This window comes from Dermacentor silvarum, chromosome 9 (assembly GCF_013339745.2).
Source record: "Dermacentor silvarum isolate Dsil-2018 chromosome 9, BIME_Dsil_1.4, whole genome shotgun sequence".
Classification (NCBI taxonomy): domain Eukaryota; kingdom Metazoa; phylum Arthropoda; class Arachnida; order Ixodida; family Ixodidae; genus Dermacentor; species Dermacentor silvarum.
The window spans coordinates 43,535,977-43,553,507 of record NC_051162.1 but is presented as its reverse complement, the minus strand read 5'-3'; the positions used below and the strand labels follow the sequence as shown (position 1 = coordinate 43,553,507).

The 17,531-nt window shown below is 44.1% G+C and overlaps 1 protein-coding gene across 1 annotated transcript in view; it reads right to left on the bottom strand.

Moving 5' to 3' along the window:
- Positions 1 to 425: 425 nt before the first annotated feature.
- LOC119465218 (uncharacterized) overlaps positions 426 to 17,531 on the bottom strand; it is a 165,115-nt gene continuing 148,009 nt past the window's right edge. The window contains exons 5-6 of the mRNA XM_037726013.2: positions 8,026 to 8,133; positions 426 to 7,174 (exon numbers count right to left, since the gene is read on the bottom strand). Of these exons, the coding sequence (XP_037581941.1) occupies positions 7,004 to 7,174; positions 8,026 to 8,133 (279 nt within the window). The 3' untranslated portion in view covers positions 426 to 7,003. The remainder of the gene's footprint in view (positions 7,175 to 8,025; positions 8,134 to 17,531) is intronic.

Here is a 17,531-nt window from a genome sequence, read left to right as displayed (position 1 = left end):
TCCATCGTATCGTACTAATAAAAGCGCACCCGATCGCAGTACTAAGGCTACAGACGGAGCGTCTGCTCCGACGCTCCGACTTGCGTGTGAGGTTTTCGGCGCTCGCCAATAGGTGTCGCATGAATTGCTGGAGTCGCGAATAGAGAAAAGTTGCTTTGTCTTGGCTTGAATTAACAACCTCCTTAGGCACAATAATTTAGCCATCCCTCATTGCGCCAGTGAAAGCAATCAAAATAGTATAACGTTCTTAGTAAGAGAACACATAATCAACCAACAAGTAATTTCGTTGCCAATTGAGGCCCTCAAAAAAATAGCGACAACGTTGCGTGATCGAGAAAAACATCCAAGAACTTGCACAAAATGACGTGTTGGTGAAACGGAGCACACCTGTAGGTTAAAATGCCAACAAAAATTTCTCATTGGCTTCCACACAACGCTGCAACAGCGCAGACGAGTCTACAGCAGCTACACAGTGACTGCACGAAGTAGCTGAACGCGACTGCCCATAACGATGGCTTCATAAGTGCTGTCGAATTCCTCGAAAAGGTAATTAGATATACGCGGAAATCGAGGTTGCTTAATAATACACAAAACATCTAGCGACAGCTTTATTCACATTGCTTCCAACTGTATCACAATAAAAAGGGGTAACATTTCGAAAACAAAAGTCAGAGACTGGGGTCAACGTTAAGCTGGCAGAACCGCTTTTTGCTCCAACAACTTCAAGGGGACGACCTTCAACCAGTTTTGAGATACTCTCGTGCTCGTTCACGTTTCACACCAACCGTGCATCTTCAAGCCATCATCTACACTGAGAATATCGCGCTAATTTGAGCACGCTTTGATGCTTGATTTCTTGTTTCTTGAAGTTTAGATGTGATTCGACGGGGGCAAGTTCGCATGACATGACTTCATGGTGTACGTTTCGCAGCTCAATGACTTAAATGTTTATGTGCACAGGCACATAGACACGAAGCTCACACAGACCTCTGATCCAAACCACTTCTGAAAGGATTCACCAAAAGCCCTCTTCCCCACTCCACCTGGCTGAAAGAATCTAAACGTTCTTACGTTCATTGACTTTGCCACGCGTTATCCAGGTAATGCGTTACTTCCGCCAATTCATGGTTTTTCCATTGCAGAAGACTCATCTTGATTTCTTTGTCGCGGTGACTACCAAAGGAAATTGTTACTGACCAAGGTGCGAGGTTTACGTCAAACGTTCTGAAAGTGGTCAGCCAGCCATTTCGTATTTTATTGTCAGTGTCCCTGGGTCAACTGAGCAGCGCAACTTACGCACTTACGCGATCAAGTCATGTTTCTTGAACATGTTTTGCGCCTGGCTTTCATCTTCAACATCAATATAACGAAACATGCCTGGACATCACACAGTACAAAATAAATACTCCTTAAAACCTTGCATATTTCGTCATCAAACACTGTATCATAAAGTGGCTTGTGGAATGTTAATTTCACATCAAAAGTTGAGTTCATACCACTATTCACACTCTACAGTCCATTTGATTAAAAAATCACAGTAACTTTTGCAGATACAAAGCTCAGCAACTGCACCTCAATGTCGCTTCTTCCGCAGACACTCTCACATCCTTAGCATTTCATCACGTCACACACTTGAAACACAACAAGTAAAGCACAAGAAGTGTAATTGTTCTTATACACTTTGACACAACCACATCACAAGTGACATTCTGGCATGCTCGTCAGAGAAAATGAGGCTTTCGCACAGCATACATCCAATACGCATGTCAAAATTGATGAGTATATAAAAAAAGTGTAATGTTTCTTGAAATCTTACTAGGCATTGCAATGCGCTGCGCGCACTAGTTATGCAGAACTCCTTCATTTCGTTTAACAAGCGTATCTTCAAACTGCATAAAAATAATACCAGGCGACATAAATTCAAGCGTGAAAACACTCCCACAACATTCAAGGACTCAAGAGGAGCGACATCACAGCGCGACAGACGGTTATTATCACTTCTTCAGAGATTCAAAAAGAGAATTCACAGACACGCATTTAGTAGACTGCATTAGACACTCAGTAGCTTCAGCATCAAACTGCTCATGTGCGAAGATTGCACAACCTATTGTTTCTCGTATACGAGCAAGACACAGTTTAGGGAAGGTTTAGACAAATGTCAACAACCGCATCACACACGACTTCTTGGTCTACTCATGTCTCGAATCCTGCTATACAGTCAGGCTGGCAGTGTCCGTTACCACTAAATACACTTTTTTCGTGCTTCCTCATGCCGAAATAGGCTCTTTTACATGCGCCCTCCTAGAAAATTATACCAGTGTTTTGGGCAGTAAGGACAAGTAGCCAAAAGACGGTGGATGGAACACTCTTGTTGGCTGCGTATCTGGAAAGTATATTGCAAGAACGTTCGTGACTATTAAGTATATCTGTCTTGCCACCGCAAATTCAGTGCATCGTGACACACTGTACAGTAAGTTGAGGAGGTGATTGTAGAGAAACACGGGTATTTACAGCAAGTGATAGGAACACGGAATGGCCACAAGGGTCCCTATAGTGCAAAAAGGTATCTCTGAATAAGAAACAGGAAAAACAGGAAAAAAGGCGGCTTGCTTTCCATTGTAACAACATAGTCAATAGCGTAAGCTTACGAAACAATGACAGTTAAGTTTTTCGCCTCGGTAACAGCCGATGACGATTCACGGATGTATGCGAGCTTCAAAGGCGGATCCCTGGAGTGTAAAACGCATCCCGCTTGAGAGGAATTATTCAATTTTTAGATTAATGCAGCGAGGCTAAGTGCCGAGCGATTCGGTAACTGGTGAGCAATGAATTAAACCAGCGAACTAGACAAAATCATGGGTAAATGACATGTGAAAAAAGTGTGGCTGTACAGTGTCGTCTTACGCTGGCACATGTACCTGGTGAGAACCTTGCGGGTTTCTGTAAACAATAAGTTTAGTTGATAGTTCAGCATCGACCTGTGCCCTTCTTGTCTCTGTGAATGCGTTTATTGCGATGGTTTACCTCCTTGCTTAGAGTAACGCGGCTCAAAAGAAACAGGTTCATCCGGAACGCGAGCACTGAGAAGCAGATAGGCTTATTGTACACTCTATCCAAGGAGAATAAGACACCTATAAACCATATCATAGCTGTTAAGACACTTCCTTGAATACCCCGAACCATGCGCTATTGTCTTTTCAGGTGGCTAATTATAAGAGCGATGCAAACGTTCACCTCTGCTATAATTTTTGCTTACCCGATTGGCCTTTCTTTGACCGTACTTTTGATGTGCTTCCACATGTTATATTTTCGAAAAACAAGCTAAATCTCCCGCAAATCTTGTTGCGAACCTTTGGTCACAGCAGGTAGGGCCAGTTTCTTTACGTGCCTTGCAACTCTATGCCAACAATACGATATGCCAATTTTCTCAGTACACATGATAGGCAAACAACTGTCTAACCATCCCTGCTTTTCTAGAATTTGCGTTTGAGAAAGACGTGCATTTTTCAGGTTCTTAGGTGATTGCAGTTCACAGTATGCCACTACGGATGCCTTGCTTTAGACGAGTACTGAAGAATCCACAGGCTGCAGTTGTTCCTGATGCGCCGACGTCTCCACATTTCATCCTGTCAAATTGGAGGATGGTTGCGATTTCCGCACGAATAAACAATATTTCTCATACACAAAATAAAATTTCAAACATGACCACATTAAGGATCGTGGGCCTCTCGTGCATGGTGAATCTTAAGGTCCTGCCCCCTTTTGATCAAATCGAAATGCCACTAGTGTACCGGCATATACAACAGTCACAGAAATGTACGAAACACCATTTAATTTTTTGTGTATTGAAATGTGTATTCCGACTATCCCCTGAAATTACCAAGCCCCCTTCACCTCTACCTATCATAATACACATTTACACAACCCCTTTTAGCGCAAGTCCTATCTATAAGCCGATGATTCGCATCATGATAAGAATGTTTTCTCAATATTTATCGCGACATTTTTCTTTCATGCAGTAAAGTTAGCAACTTCAAAACCGTGCATGGCCAACTCAGTAACAGCGTTCCAAACTTCGCTACTCGCTCAAAATTCGTGCATTCAGAAGCGCTTTTTTGAAGCTTTTTTGTATGCCGTGATATAGCGCGGCAGGTTCTCCGAGCAGAGTAGAGAGCATTCAAAATGGCAGTGAATAGCACACATTCGGTTTCTTTCACAGGGGGTAAATTTACTTCAGTGTTCATGATACTGTAAGCATCCCACCACTGTAATAACTGTGAAGCCTGTAGGCACACCTTTACGTCTTCATCAATTGGAAGCATTTAAAAGAGTGTGAGCTAACAGCTTTTGAAACTGAGCACTTACACGATCACTGTCGTTCTCATTTAAGTCTTTAAGATTTTGAGTGAGATATGACTTTGAGTGACAAATAGATTGGTGCTTATATAGGCCAATGTGGGATTTATTTGTGTGCTTATGAAGATGCAGAAGTTTTCTGGAACAAGTGTTCATGTGAAGCGATATTTGCTGGATTTCATGTGCTGCAAAATCTGCTTCTAATATCAAAGAAACTCACGCTTCATTATTTGCACAAAGAGGCGTGATCTGCGAGGTTTCAGAGCAATCATTTCCACTGTGCTTATTCAAGTCGATGGACGTCGCCTAGAATGGCCAAGCGAAAGCTCAAATGAAGTCAGCACCGTGAACCCGCTCTAAAGAAGCGAATATGCAATTTAATCAATCCATCAGCACGAGAAGCTCTGATTACAGATAAAGGCCAATACAAATGATGCTCAGAAAAATCTGAAGTACGAAGTCCTATACCACCATCCAATTGCAACTGGTTCATCGCGTTTCACCCCCGGATAGAGTCGTAGTACCCAAATGAGTACTACTGCTTAGCGTTCTTTCTATGATTACCAGTTCGTTTTTCCCCCTAGAGTTTGACATACAGGTTACAGCTCAGGAGTGGCAGTGCACATGATGACACTACAAAGGATGTGCTGTGCAAGCATGCTTTTGCTGAAGGACAAGTGGCGCGATATTGATTCTGGCACATTAATGCTACCATCACTGCGCATCCTTGAACACCCTTTGACTGAAAAATTGCTGTTTTGGCATCGCAGCTATTGAAATAAGTTCGCATATGCACTATATTTGGGGCACTACCTTCGGCACCGCTGCTGCATACTTCATGTTGCATGCTTAGAAGTATTCAAACTATTAGACTAGGAAGGGTTAGGAGTGAGTATCAAGGCCGAATATCTCAGCAGCCTTCGGTTTGCCGATGACGATGTCCTATTCAGCAACATTAGGGATGAATTACGTCAAATTATTAAGGAGTTTAACCGAGAAAGTGTAAGAGGGAGGTTGAATATTAACGCGCAGAAGACAAAGATAATGTTCAATAGCCTGGGAAGGAAACTAGAATTCACGATAGCCAGTCAGCCTCTAGAGTCTGTGAATGAGTACGTTTATCTAGGTCAATTACTCACAGGCGACTCTAACCATGAGGAAACTTACAGAAGAATAAAAATGGGTTGGAGTGCATACGGCAGACATTACCAAATCCTGACTGGGAGCTTACCACTGTCGTTGAAAAGAAAATCTTACAATCATCGCATTCTACCGGCGCTAACATATGGGGCAGAAACTTGGAAGTTAACAAAGAAGCTCGAGAACAAGTTAAGGACCGCACAAAGAGCAATGGAACGAAAAATGCTGGGGGCAACGTTAAGAGACAGGAAGAGAGCGGTCTGGATGAGAGAGCAAAAGAGGGCAGCCGATATTCTAGTTGACAAGATAAAAAAACGGAGCTCTGCAGGCCATGTAATGCGTAGGGTAGATAACCGGTGGGCCATTAGATTTACAGAACGGGTGCCAATTGGGATGGGAAGCGCAGTCGAGAATGGTCGAAAACTGGGTGGGGTGATGAGATTAGGAAATTTGGCAAGTTGGAATCAGCTAGCGGGAGACGGGTTATTGGAGATCGCTGGGAGAGGCCTTCGTCCTGCAATGGACATAAAGATAGGCTGGTGATGACAGTGATGATGATTATTATGATAATCCTCGGTACAATTACCCATTCACTTGCCCTGATGTCCTTTGTAAAAGCGAGTACAGCTAGTAGCACAGCATAATGACTCACCATAATGGTGGTGGTGCGCGAGGGCACTATAAGGATGAGGGGGACAAGATTGCATTCTAGCTAAGGACGAGGCCCCACAAGTTCAGTTTCTGCTTGTTTGCTCAATGCATAGATGATCATGCCTCAAACGCCCTGTAAGGCCTAGGCGTAGTCTTGCGTTGACAGCAATGCACCAAAAGCTGAGCCGCGGCCTCCCAAAGGATCAGATCATCTCTTCAAGGTATAGTGGAGGGCCTCAAGTGGGGTAAGTGGCAAAATTTGTTTTGGAGTCCGCAGTCAGGCACATTCTTCGACAAAAAGTTGTTCTCACTACAACATTATGAGAGTGCACAATAAGCACAGGTGACAATGCCAGCATTTATCATATAGCGACACTGTTTGCGACGCTGTACTCCACTTCAATTACGCAATCACTCCTATGCGAGTTCCAATTTTGCTCACATGCAGCTGTTACGCGGACGAGTAAAATCCGAGCAAGGCCAAACGTTGCGGCTTAACGTGTTGCTAACGCTATGAAAAGCGAACTCTTGCTCTTCACTTTCAATATGTCGGTGCAAGGCTGACCTTTAGACAAAAGTTGCCGTCAAGCCTTCTCAAAAAAGTCACACGTTGTTTATCGCAGTGTTCTCTGACATGCCATAGAAAAAAAAGGATGGTCTTCTCATAACGCGGAAACAGTTCTATTGGAAATCCGCTTCGGTACACTGTCAATGAAGCACCTCATCTGGCAGACCACCCACGGCAGCGTTTACAACGATCGTCCGGTGTAAGCGAATGTCCTGGGAAATTGAGAGTCAACCAGGCTGCGCTGATTGGTGCCGAAGCAGCAGCGGCGAAGCGAAACTTTGGGTGTCGTCAGAGGCAGGTTGCTCCACCTCCGAGGAAGGCCTCTGTCGCCGACGACACTGCCGGCGAGGCGATGCAAACGTGTAGTCGCAGCAGTGACGTCAGATGCTGAACCTCGAGACGTAGCCTCTGCAGCTCCCGGCGCAGCTCGGCATTGCCCCTTTGCAATCCTTCCGATTCCTGCGAACCGATAGCACAAGGTGATATGAGCATTGCGTCTACTAAAGCGACAATGAAAAAAATGTGTAGCCGTATGAGTGCATTACCGTTCTAAGATATCACCAGAGCAACTCTAAGAAACATTCTTCGAGCGGCCCGCCGCTCGAGGCGCTTGCGTGTATACCCGGGCTTCTTTCACGCTCGGAAAAACACTCTCATGTAGCACGCATTGGGCAACATAAAGCTGTATCGGGAGTTTTTCATGTTGCTGTACAATTTTCTCATTGACACTTTTCATCTAACTATAACTTTTCAGAAGTTGATTAATTGATTGCAGAATGAAAAAAAAACAATCTGAGTATCTTCAAGCGACGGCGAACAACGTCCCATGGTTTTGTCCACCTACGTGGCACTTGCATATTTGTAAAGTTTGTCATAAGTGACGTGGGGCACCCTGTCTATATATATATATATATATATATATATATATGTGTGTGTGTGTGTGTGTGTGTGTGTGTGTGTGTGTGTGTGTGTGTGTGTGTGTGTGTGTGTGTGTGTGTGTGTGTGTGTGCGTGCGTGCGTGCGTGCGTGCGTGCGTGCGTGTGTGCGTGCGTACGTGCGTACGCGTGCGTGTGTGCGTTCAAACTGGCGAATAAAATGTAGGTATTACAAATTCTTCACGGACATCTGTTCTTCGTTTGGCGCTACCTTGGTCACTTTATCCTTGACACGTTGTAACTTTATAATTGGGCTACGTATGGCTGGTACAAAACCAACCAGCAATATCTCTTGCACCGGGTCTTTTAATTTCGTAATGTGACACAAAATTTCTGTGTCAGTTGTGTGGTAGGCGACGTAAGTGAAGACCTCACCTCGCACAGGCGCACGGTTCGCTCCTTCTTCCGGTTCCGGCACTTGGAGGCGGCGATCTTGTTCCGCTCGCGGCGCCGCCTTCGCTTCTCCTCGTCCTCCTTCGTCAGCTGCACAGGCCACGTGATGGACGAATACTTCGTAAACATGGATACCGGGCAAGCTCGTATTAGGTCACATTGTTTTATACATCAGAACTCGCCACGAATAATGCGTCACAAAGAGAGCTCCATGATCATATCTGTCTATCTATTTATCTATCTTTCTATGTATCTATCTATCTATCTATCTATTTAAATACGGTCAGGCTGAAACTATATTACAGAATGCAGTGGTTACACAATATATTTCAGAGTAACCTGTATACGTCAGCTAGAAATATCCTAGAATACAACAAAAACATCACGAGGAAAACTTACAAGTTTAATTTGTAAACAGTATTTCATGATTTAAAAGCAAAACCATACCACAATTTACAAGAAAAAGAAAAGCTCCCTTGCCATAAAACGTTGCCTCAATAATTTAATAAATGTGTCCTGACTTTTCGTAGTGGTTAGTCTTGCGAGTGCTGGTGCAGATGAATATTGGCATCATGCCACGACGTAGACGAAATGAAATGACTGATGGACGTCCAAAACATTCACTGCAACGATGCCTCAAGGGTGGGAGCTTTCAATGCAAGAAAAAAGAAAGAAAGAAAGAAACGAAGAAAGAGTCATTGAAACTTGTACTGACATCGGATCGACATGTTCAGATTACTTGGCGCTTGTAACGCACACGACAAGGTTATAGTTTTTCAACCAATGCCTAATCCACAACAGGTGAAGCACGATGAGGACCGCTACTTAGATACATACCAGTTAGTACGTATACCACGGGCCTTTATGTTTTACTTCGCCCAAGTTATTTTAGTCAAAGAGAAATGTACAAATAGGAACGGTAAGGAGGGTGACTAGATGAGAGTTTCCGGTTTACTACCCTGCACTGGACTGTGGGGAGAGTATAGGTCAATTAGGAATATGGTGGAAAAGAGAGCGTGATAGAAAAACAAACGTAAACGTGTTCTTATTACGCTCTTTTTAAACTTTAAAAATATTTTACGCAAAGCAGAATGTTGGTGATGCCCACTCGAACTGTAGGTTGATTATTTACCGGGAATTGTCGCACTATGTCACACGTTCCGTTCTGGCTCTTGAGTTAGTCATGCGCGTCGCTATCATTAGTATGGGTCTTAAGAACATAGTTTCCTAAAAAAATTGGCTGATTGGTGAAAGTGTTTGCTACAGGCGGGGAAGCAAACATCTTAACATTACTAGGGAATGGGGAATGACTGCCCGCCATTCCAATGAGCTAGCGTTGGAATGGTGGGCAGTTCATGGACTTGTCTAATCTTCCTGCTTGTGGCTTCAAAAGTTATCCTGAAGATATCATTAGGCTGTATTTTTCTGAATTTCTGAGCGCTCATAGCCTTCTAAACAGAGCAAGGCAATTACGTCTTCCCGAATGCGAAATAATTGCGAATTGTCGCATTTACTTAAGGCGATCTACCATTTCTGTCATGCTTTTGTCTCTGCCCCTTATTTCATTTTTCTTACGCGCTGGAACGTGTGTTCGTTAATTTTTAACGCAATATTTTATTGAACATTTTCTATTTGCGATATCGCAAAGCCATTTAAAGACAAAAAGGATGAAGTTCACGCAAATCCATGTACTGTCCATCCTTGCGAGGCTGGATAAACCGGAACACTAGCAGCTTTCATAGTCGCTTTGAAACTGTGCTACAGAAGTGCAACCATATTTGACTAATACTAAGTATCATACTCGTAGGTATACAACATGCGAACGCCCTTAACACTTTCAAAGTCTGCCGCCTCTTAGGACTCTGCCCTCCCAAATTCTCGCACACTGTTACCAGTGCTTACAGCGAACGTGACACGGAGAAGCTCACAGCAGAAGCATTGACTCCGAGACTCCAACATTAAAAAAGCCGAAATCTCTGAGGCCATTAAAGTAGTATCGAAGTATAGAACGTCGTCAATAGATGGCAGTACGGCTGCTCTAGCGAGCGAACCCGTACGCGGAGTCCGCTGCCCCTGAATAAACAAAAGACTAATTCCCAGCGTCATAACCACGAAATTTAGAACACTGGCCGTTCGTGTAACCATGTTTAGCTTAAGGACAGAATCTATCGGCATGTCATCCTAACTTGCACGACACGTCATACATATTTTATACTTTCCTTTTGTTGACTTGTCATGATTGCCGCTATAAAGAAGAGTAAATTAGCCAGGAATTGTGCTCGACTAACATTTAAAAAAAAGCTGTGTGTGATATCATACCTTGTGCTGCAAATTACTGCACTGATGAGCAGTAGTCGAACAAGAAATGTCACTGTTGCCAACGTTTCGGCAAAGGACTTGTCCTTTTGGGACTTGTCCTGAACAAGGAGCGACGCTCCTTGTTCGACTACTCCTCAGCACTTCAAGCCTCAATCTTCCTGTGAACTTATTTTTTTTTCATTATATGCCCGCATCGTCTGTCCCTTATTTCTTGTCACTTGTCATTTTTTCAATGTCAATTCTAAGAGACAGCAGTCTGCTCTTGCTATACGTTACATAACAGGAATAAGGTGCCACTGCACTGCTATATACATATATTTAAAGGCTCACGAAAGCGCCGTTACAGTCCATTACCTTTTCCTGGGATACACATATTGATTGATTGTTTAGCAGTAAAACTGTCACAGGTAATTGGTATTGTTTGTCGCAATCACCGTATAGTTGCAAAAAAGGTCCTGATGCTCATTTTTAACAGTGTTTTAATCTCGCCCTAATTATGGTTTGGGCTACTACCATTCAAGAAAATCTGTACAACATTCATGTCTTGCGAAAATAGTTCTTACGTATAATTGAAAATGTCCCTAGTTATTTTCATACACATTAATTTTTTCTAAAATGTAGGGTTATATCAATCGCAACAATATACGATTATCGACTGTGTAGAGCACACAAAACAGAGTTAAAAACTGCATCGGGTTTTCTTAAGCAACTTGCCAAGTTACAAAACAATACTACTCTATATGCAACGCGCAAAAAGGAATCCTGGAAAGTACCAACAGTAAGAACAACAGACGCTTCGAAATAACTTACCAAGATTACTAAATGGATTAAACAGCGAAGAGATTCAATTGGAGAACACTACCTTTAAAGTTATTAGTAGTTATTTCAACTTTATAGAGACGAAGTTCTCAGAATTTGTTTTCTTAGCAAACATTGTTGTTGGTCTGTTGCTTTTTCTTTTCTTTACTTTTTTTGGCTCCAACAGTGTGTTCGCTGTGTTTTCGTTCTTGCTCTGCGTCAAGCAGAAATATGTAAGTATAATAATGTACAACTTGTGCTTTTTTCTGCTGGGTCCTTGTGCAAGAATATTTGTCTGTATAGAAAGACGTGACTGTATTATATGTGTTGCTGTAAGATGTATTTTCATCGTACACAACTTTCGTGTGTTGTTTGCGTAATTAGTTTAAATTTTGTATAATTTCTGAAATGTTATAGGTTGATTGTGTTTGTGTCAGTGCTGTGAACGCTAATGCAGGGGCCTGCGGCTTTGTCAAGCTGTCGAAATTATAGCTTTTTCCGCAGCTCTTTCGTGTCATTACACTGTACTGATGCGAAAATAAACATCGTTGTCATTGACTTATCGTATGTAACATTTGCGCTCATTTGAGAGCAGTGCAGTGGTCATAGAAAATTATGGTTCTTGCCTAATCCCCTTAGCCCACAATTACGGCTGAGGGTTCTGAACGCTCCCAAGGAATTTCTTTTTTTACTGGAAAACAATTTCATATGTAGCATGAATATTTATTAACATTCGTTCTGTGGTGTCTCATATGACATCTGTTGTGATTTGTGTTATACGTATGCGAGCTGACTGTCCATGCTAATGTGCTGTGATTTGTCTCTTCTACATTTTTGTGAGCAGACTATGCTCAAATTTGTTTTCGATGTGATTGTGTGGTGCACTGTTTCAGTGCATTTACGTCATCTGACTGTTTGACATTTTCCTTGTCACCTTTCTTCTGTTCAGTGCCGGTTTATTATGCCATATTTAGTATATACTTGTCGATGAGAAAAGTAGTAACCGGTGCGGCCTAAAGGCACCAGAACCTCTTGAATATGACGTATTACAAAAGGTCCGCCTTCATTAATACAAAAAGTAATTAATTACACATTTCCCTTACCTGATGCGTTAAATCACGGAAAGAAGTGAAATTTTTTATAGAAGTAAATTCTCTGGTTATTATAAAGTTGAGAATCTTCTGATGCACGAAAGATCACTAACAGCAAGCAGTGACAAAAAAAAAACAAGTCGAACTTCTCGGTAAAACCTTGCAGTGCATCTCTAAAAAATACCATTGCATCAGATCACGCGCTTTACTAAAGTATCGTGTGATACTGTTTTTGATTAGGCAAGGGTTAAGCTTACATTCAGCACTACGTTCAAGATTTTTACTTTGTCACTAGTCGGACTATTCAAAAGTTGCGTCTCCATGTGGAGACACTGCGTGACAGTAACGGCTAACGCCGAGCAATTGGTTCCAGCCGGCTTCGCTACAGTGGGAATTTCGCACAATGCGCTTTCATCGTGGCAAGCAGCGAGGGGTCGCGAGGCGGCCACGCGATCCCCACTGAGCACAAACGGGGTCTCATCGCGTCCTTGTGGAAATGACAGGCGTTGCTGTAATCAAAACACACTTCTACATTTCCTTTCATTTTTTTTACTTTTTCAAATTATTGCGCAAGCGCCAGCACAGTCATCCAGGAGTCGACTGTGCGGGAAGCTTTCAAAAGCTCAAGACTCTACGTATGACCCGAGTTAACGTCGTCACGGGAACGCAGCGTCGAGAAGCGATTTCCATACGTCGCTGCGACGACGACCGGCCGCTCCCTGTACCCTTGACGGAACGACGCGAACTACCGCGTTAACACGAGTATAACTTACTGTATAGGCACCTACAGTGTCTGTTTGCGTGGCCTTATCGGGAAACAAGAAAGTGAACAGGTGCTGCCCCCCTATAATACAAAATAAAATTTTCATACGTAGAGAGTTTATTCTAACAAGAGACTAGAACAACTTGTCCATCTATTTTCACGGAAACTTCAGTATATAGCAGCGGTGGTGCTGAACCCTGACAGTCTCTTGCAGTCGTGCACTTGTAAAGAGGCTCTGCAACGCGCCCGAGAAAGCTTGTTGGGCTGCACCGATAGCATCATCACGATACGGTGATATCGTGCACTTCCTTCCAGAGGACGTGACATATCAGCAAAATGATGATTGGTTAATTACGAAATGTGCGATTTACGTTCGTTCAATATTGCGGGTACTACGAAAAAGACTAATAAATTCCATTTTACAGCCATTGAAATTATCGCGGGATTAACGACAGGCACGCAGAAGCTGTTGTAGCCATACAAACGATGCCACAAGCTGGACAGGCTGGAACAAGAAGCTCAACAGGCTTGGCGACCATGGTGCGCCAACTTCTGACGGTGCATCAATGTCCTGCTGCTATTGGGTGCCGCAGTTCTACGTAATTGGAGAGTGAAATGTGGTATCCAGAGCGGCGAGAACTCAAGTCAAGAGTATACCTCCCATTTTTTCTTGTATTTCTAAGTTTCTGCGAACGATAACTTGGGATTGCGTGCGGCAATTATCATAATTCATCTTGCATTTACTTCGTTGGCATGCTGACAATAGATCTAGAGCAAAAGTGGATGCCTTAGAACCGTATTGCACGCAATGCCTCATATATGTACCGTCCGTGCTACAATTCGTGTCCAAGACTTCGTGTCCAAGTGTGATAACTTTCATGTCCGGCCCTTCATGCAACTCGTCGGAGCCATGTTTGTCATATGGGTGTCATCCCTTGCCGCCCCACTTACGTATTCGCTTTACCGACCACAAGACCCATCGCTGTGCTTCACCGGACACCACCAGTCCATACACCAGACTGGTTCTGAGACTTCTGTTCCTGCAGAAGTCGACGTACCCCGACCCTCATCTTTTATTTAGCCTTTTTACTTTCCCTCGTACATCGCTTGGCAAATATACACATCTTTATCTTAAATCACAAATGATATTGCGTGCAAAAGTGTACGCGCTGTCGATTTTCCAAAGCCAGTCTCATTTGAGTGATGTGCGAGTTTTCAGCAGTGAAAGCATCACGTTCTAAAAAAGATGCCAAAAAACCCCATAAATGCCGCAGTAGTGCGGTATATTCCACAACCGGCGCCCCAGTGCGCCCGAAACGCACTCTCAATCCCCTCCGGCGCATTTCTTTCAGCTTCTTCACCGAGACCTGCTTCATCCACGCTTCATGGTTGCCCGAGGCCGTGCCCGCTGCTTTCGCTTAGTAGAGAAAAAAACAAAAGAAATAAGAATGGGAGGTAGGGACTCGACGAATGGCAGGGGGTCAACAGTGAGGGCGGTGGTGTGGCCACCACGCAGAGCCATCGTTCCGCGCAGCGAGCGGTCTATGGCAACTCTGTCTCGCGGACAGAGAAATTGCGAGACGCGATGTGACCGCTCCGTGCTTACAAACACTCGCGCTCGTGCGCTACCCGCAGTGACACGCGTCGATCTTCCACCGCTAGAGCTCAGACGAAAGGCTAAGGTCTCTGCGTGTCATTACACGGCTAGCATAAGCGTCGAGATTCGGCAGGGTCGCAGCGACTCCGGAATCGGAAGGAGGACGCCGCTACGATCTGAAGGACAGCGGGCGAGGCAGTGACACGCGACAACACAATGCGTCTTTTCTATCTTACGACATGGGTCTCGCCCGCGTTCCCCCCTGTCTTACGATGCGCGCCCGTGTAACGACGCTAATCGGGTGTGTGGAGGTATGAGAGGAAAGCACGCCGTAGTATGCGCGTCCTTAATAACTGCCGCCTTTATTGAGCCACGAGGGAACCACCGCTGGCAGTCATCGTACGAATGTCACCAATAAACATCTCGTTGAATGCCGGGGTAATTTAACACGGATTACAGGGATGAATGCAACGCTGAGAATGACAGATATCGCATACCATAATTACGACTATGACTGTGATTGCAAAGGAGCTCATGGGAGATAAGGTTTAAAACATGGCACATGACTAGGCTGCAATGAACAGGAGAGCATTCACGTATTGGAAGTGGAAAACCACCATCCCTGTATACAATTATCAAACAAGGCGAAATAAGTGTAGTGCTTCGTAGTCCCCAAGCGTGACTACAGCGCTATGTCATGCAGAAAAAAAAACTTGGGACGATGACCAAGCGTTCTTCGCATGGCATGAATGCTATTTTGTTCGCACTTTGTACAGTATGGACAAAAGTGTTTGGACCGCACCAACAGAAAACGCCGGATCCCGTCGAATGCAGGCACAAAATTAGGAACTGAGCGATGCACTATCATTATGTAGCGAGGAAATGTGTTCATCTTCTTGCAGAATCCCACACGCAAAATCGACGAGGGTGAAATATTGCACAAGAAAATGAATCCCAACTCGCTCAACTTGTTCTACTGAAAGAAATGTAGTCGGTCTTCCTCTGTTTCAAGTTTCATGGGTAGGCCATGGTGTAATTCAGCGTTTTCTCTCTGTGGGCGCGATCCACAAGCTTTCGTCCACGACGGTGCGTTCAAAGAACGTCCAACTTAACCTTCACGCATGCACAAAGTATGCTCACAAAAGCTCGCATACAAATATACACTCAGCCAATTTCCGGTGGTTCATATCGTTCGTACTACATCACTTCCTGTCGCTTCTAACAGACAGCCACTGTGGTGGTTCAGTGCCTGCAGTCTTGAGCTGCTCGGTATGACGTAAGTATACGAAAGCTCTAAGGTGTATGTAAGTGCACGTGAAAGAAGACGAGATGATCTAAAGTAATGGATCCCATTTCATCCACAACGGGATTCCTCATACCTTACACTGTGACTTGGGAAAGTTCTAACCCGAACAACTGATATCACTTCAGTTTTCACACAGGTCATCCTTAGTTCGCGCCAATAAATTATTGTGTAACATAAAGACTTCATTGTCTACACCATGGATGACGTATTGAACTGCACGCCAACCTGCTCCGAAGATTAAATTCTTTCAGCACTGGCAGGCTGGTTTCTCTCAAATGTCTACCATACAATTCATTAAACACGGCGTAGGCTTCTGTCACAATCTAGGACTACTTCAGATAATAATTTATTAACTCAGACGAGTGGCATAACGCATTGCCAAGTTAAGCACACATGATGCCGTCTTTTCTTAACATCACTCCTCTTATTGTCCTTCCCTTCCCTTTTAGGGTAAAATCCCAGCCGCCATTACCAAGTTCTAAATACTGTCAAAATGGAGTGATACGGCTGCTAGCAGGGGTTTCATTTCTTCCGGTTGCTAGGAGATTAGGGCAGCGCGATGGCATCTGACCACGTGATTGACGAACCGGCACTTCCAGACGTAACGAACGAATACATTAAAGAGATCAAATATCGCGAACCGGAAGTATGCGCTTACGCTTGAGCAACTAAACTCTTTGACGGCAGATGATTGTAGCGTTTTTTTACTGCTTCGTTTTTTTTCTTCGTCATAAAGATGAATAAACAGAGCAGCTCGTGCCAAGATTCGAGATGGAGCCCCTCAGGTATCTTCGGCCCCCTGGCCTCTTCACCGGTCGCGACTATGCGCTATTGGCGGTAAAGCTACAAAACGCGAGCTTAATACAACAGCCGCCGTCTTGAAAGAGATGCCAATGCATGCAAGAGCTCATCACCTGCCGACGTCAGCGAGCCCACGTGCTGAGACTGTCACGAAAATGGAGCGAAAAACCGTTCAGGCGCTCGGTGAATCGGGAACCCGCCGGTTTCGTGGCTCCAGGAAACGAGAACGCTCTTCACAGCACGTGCACACACAGGAAGATCGAAAGTTATCAGCCTGTTTTCTTGTTATTTTACACCTCCCTGCGCAAGGCACATCAGGCCACAGTGTGGATCGTCCATCTTCCGTAAGTCATATTGGCTTGTGAGCCGCGCCCTGTATAATTCACTTCCGGTACCTAGAATCGACCTTGTCACGTAGAAGGTTGTATGGGCTAAGCGGCAGGACCGGCAAGCCGTTTCGTAAAATGAAAGACTGAAATAAAAGCAGGCAATTATATCGAACTTCCGTAAGATATGATGCTGATATCCATGCTTCATTCAGATGATATGCGAATGTGTCACAAGCATGGAAGTCGGTGGTGCAGAATTGGATTGGCTTAATACTCAGTCTACAAGTGTTGAGGCACTCAGTTTATTTGATGACTTTCTCAGGAAGGCCGACAAGAAAAGAAAATTATAGTCGCTTCTGAAGGCAACCCTTCAATCTTTTTTCTTGTGGTGTTTTTCACTGGTCGATCTGGAGTTGCCACGGGAATCCTGGAGCGAGTGATCGGATTTCACCAATTCGAATCTGCCAGCGGAGAGCAAAAGTTC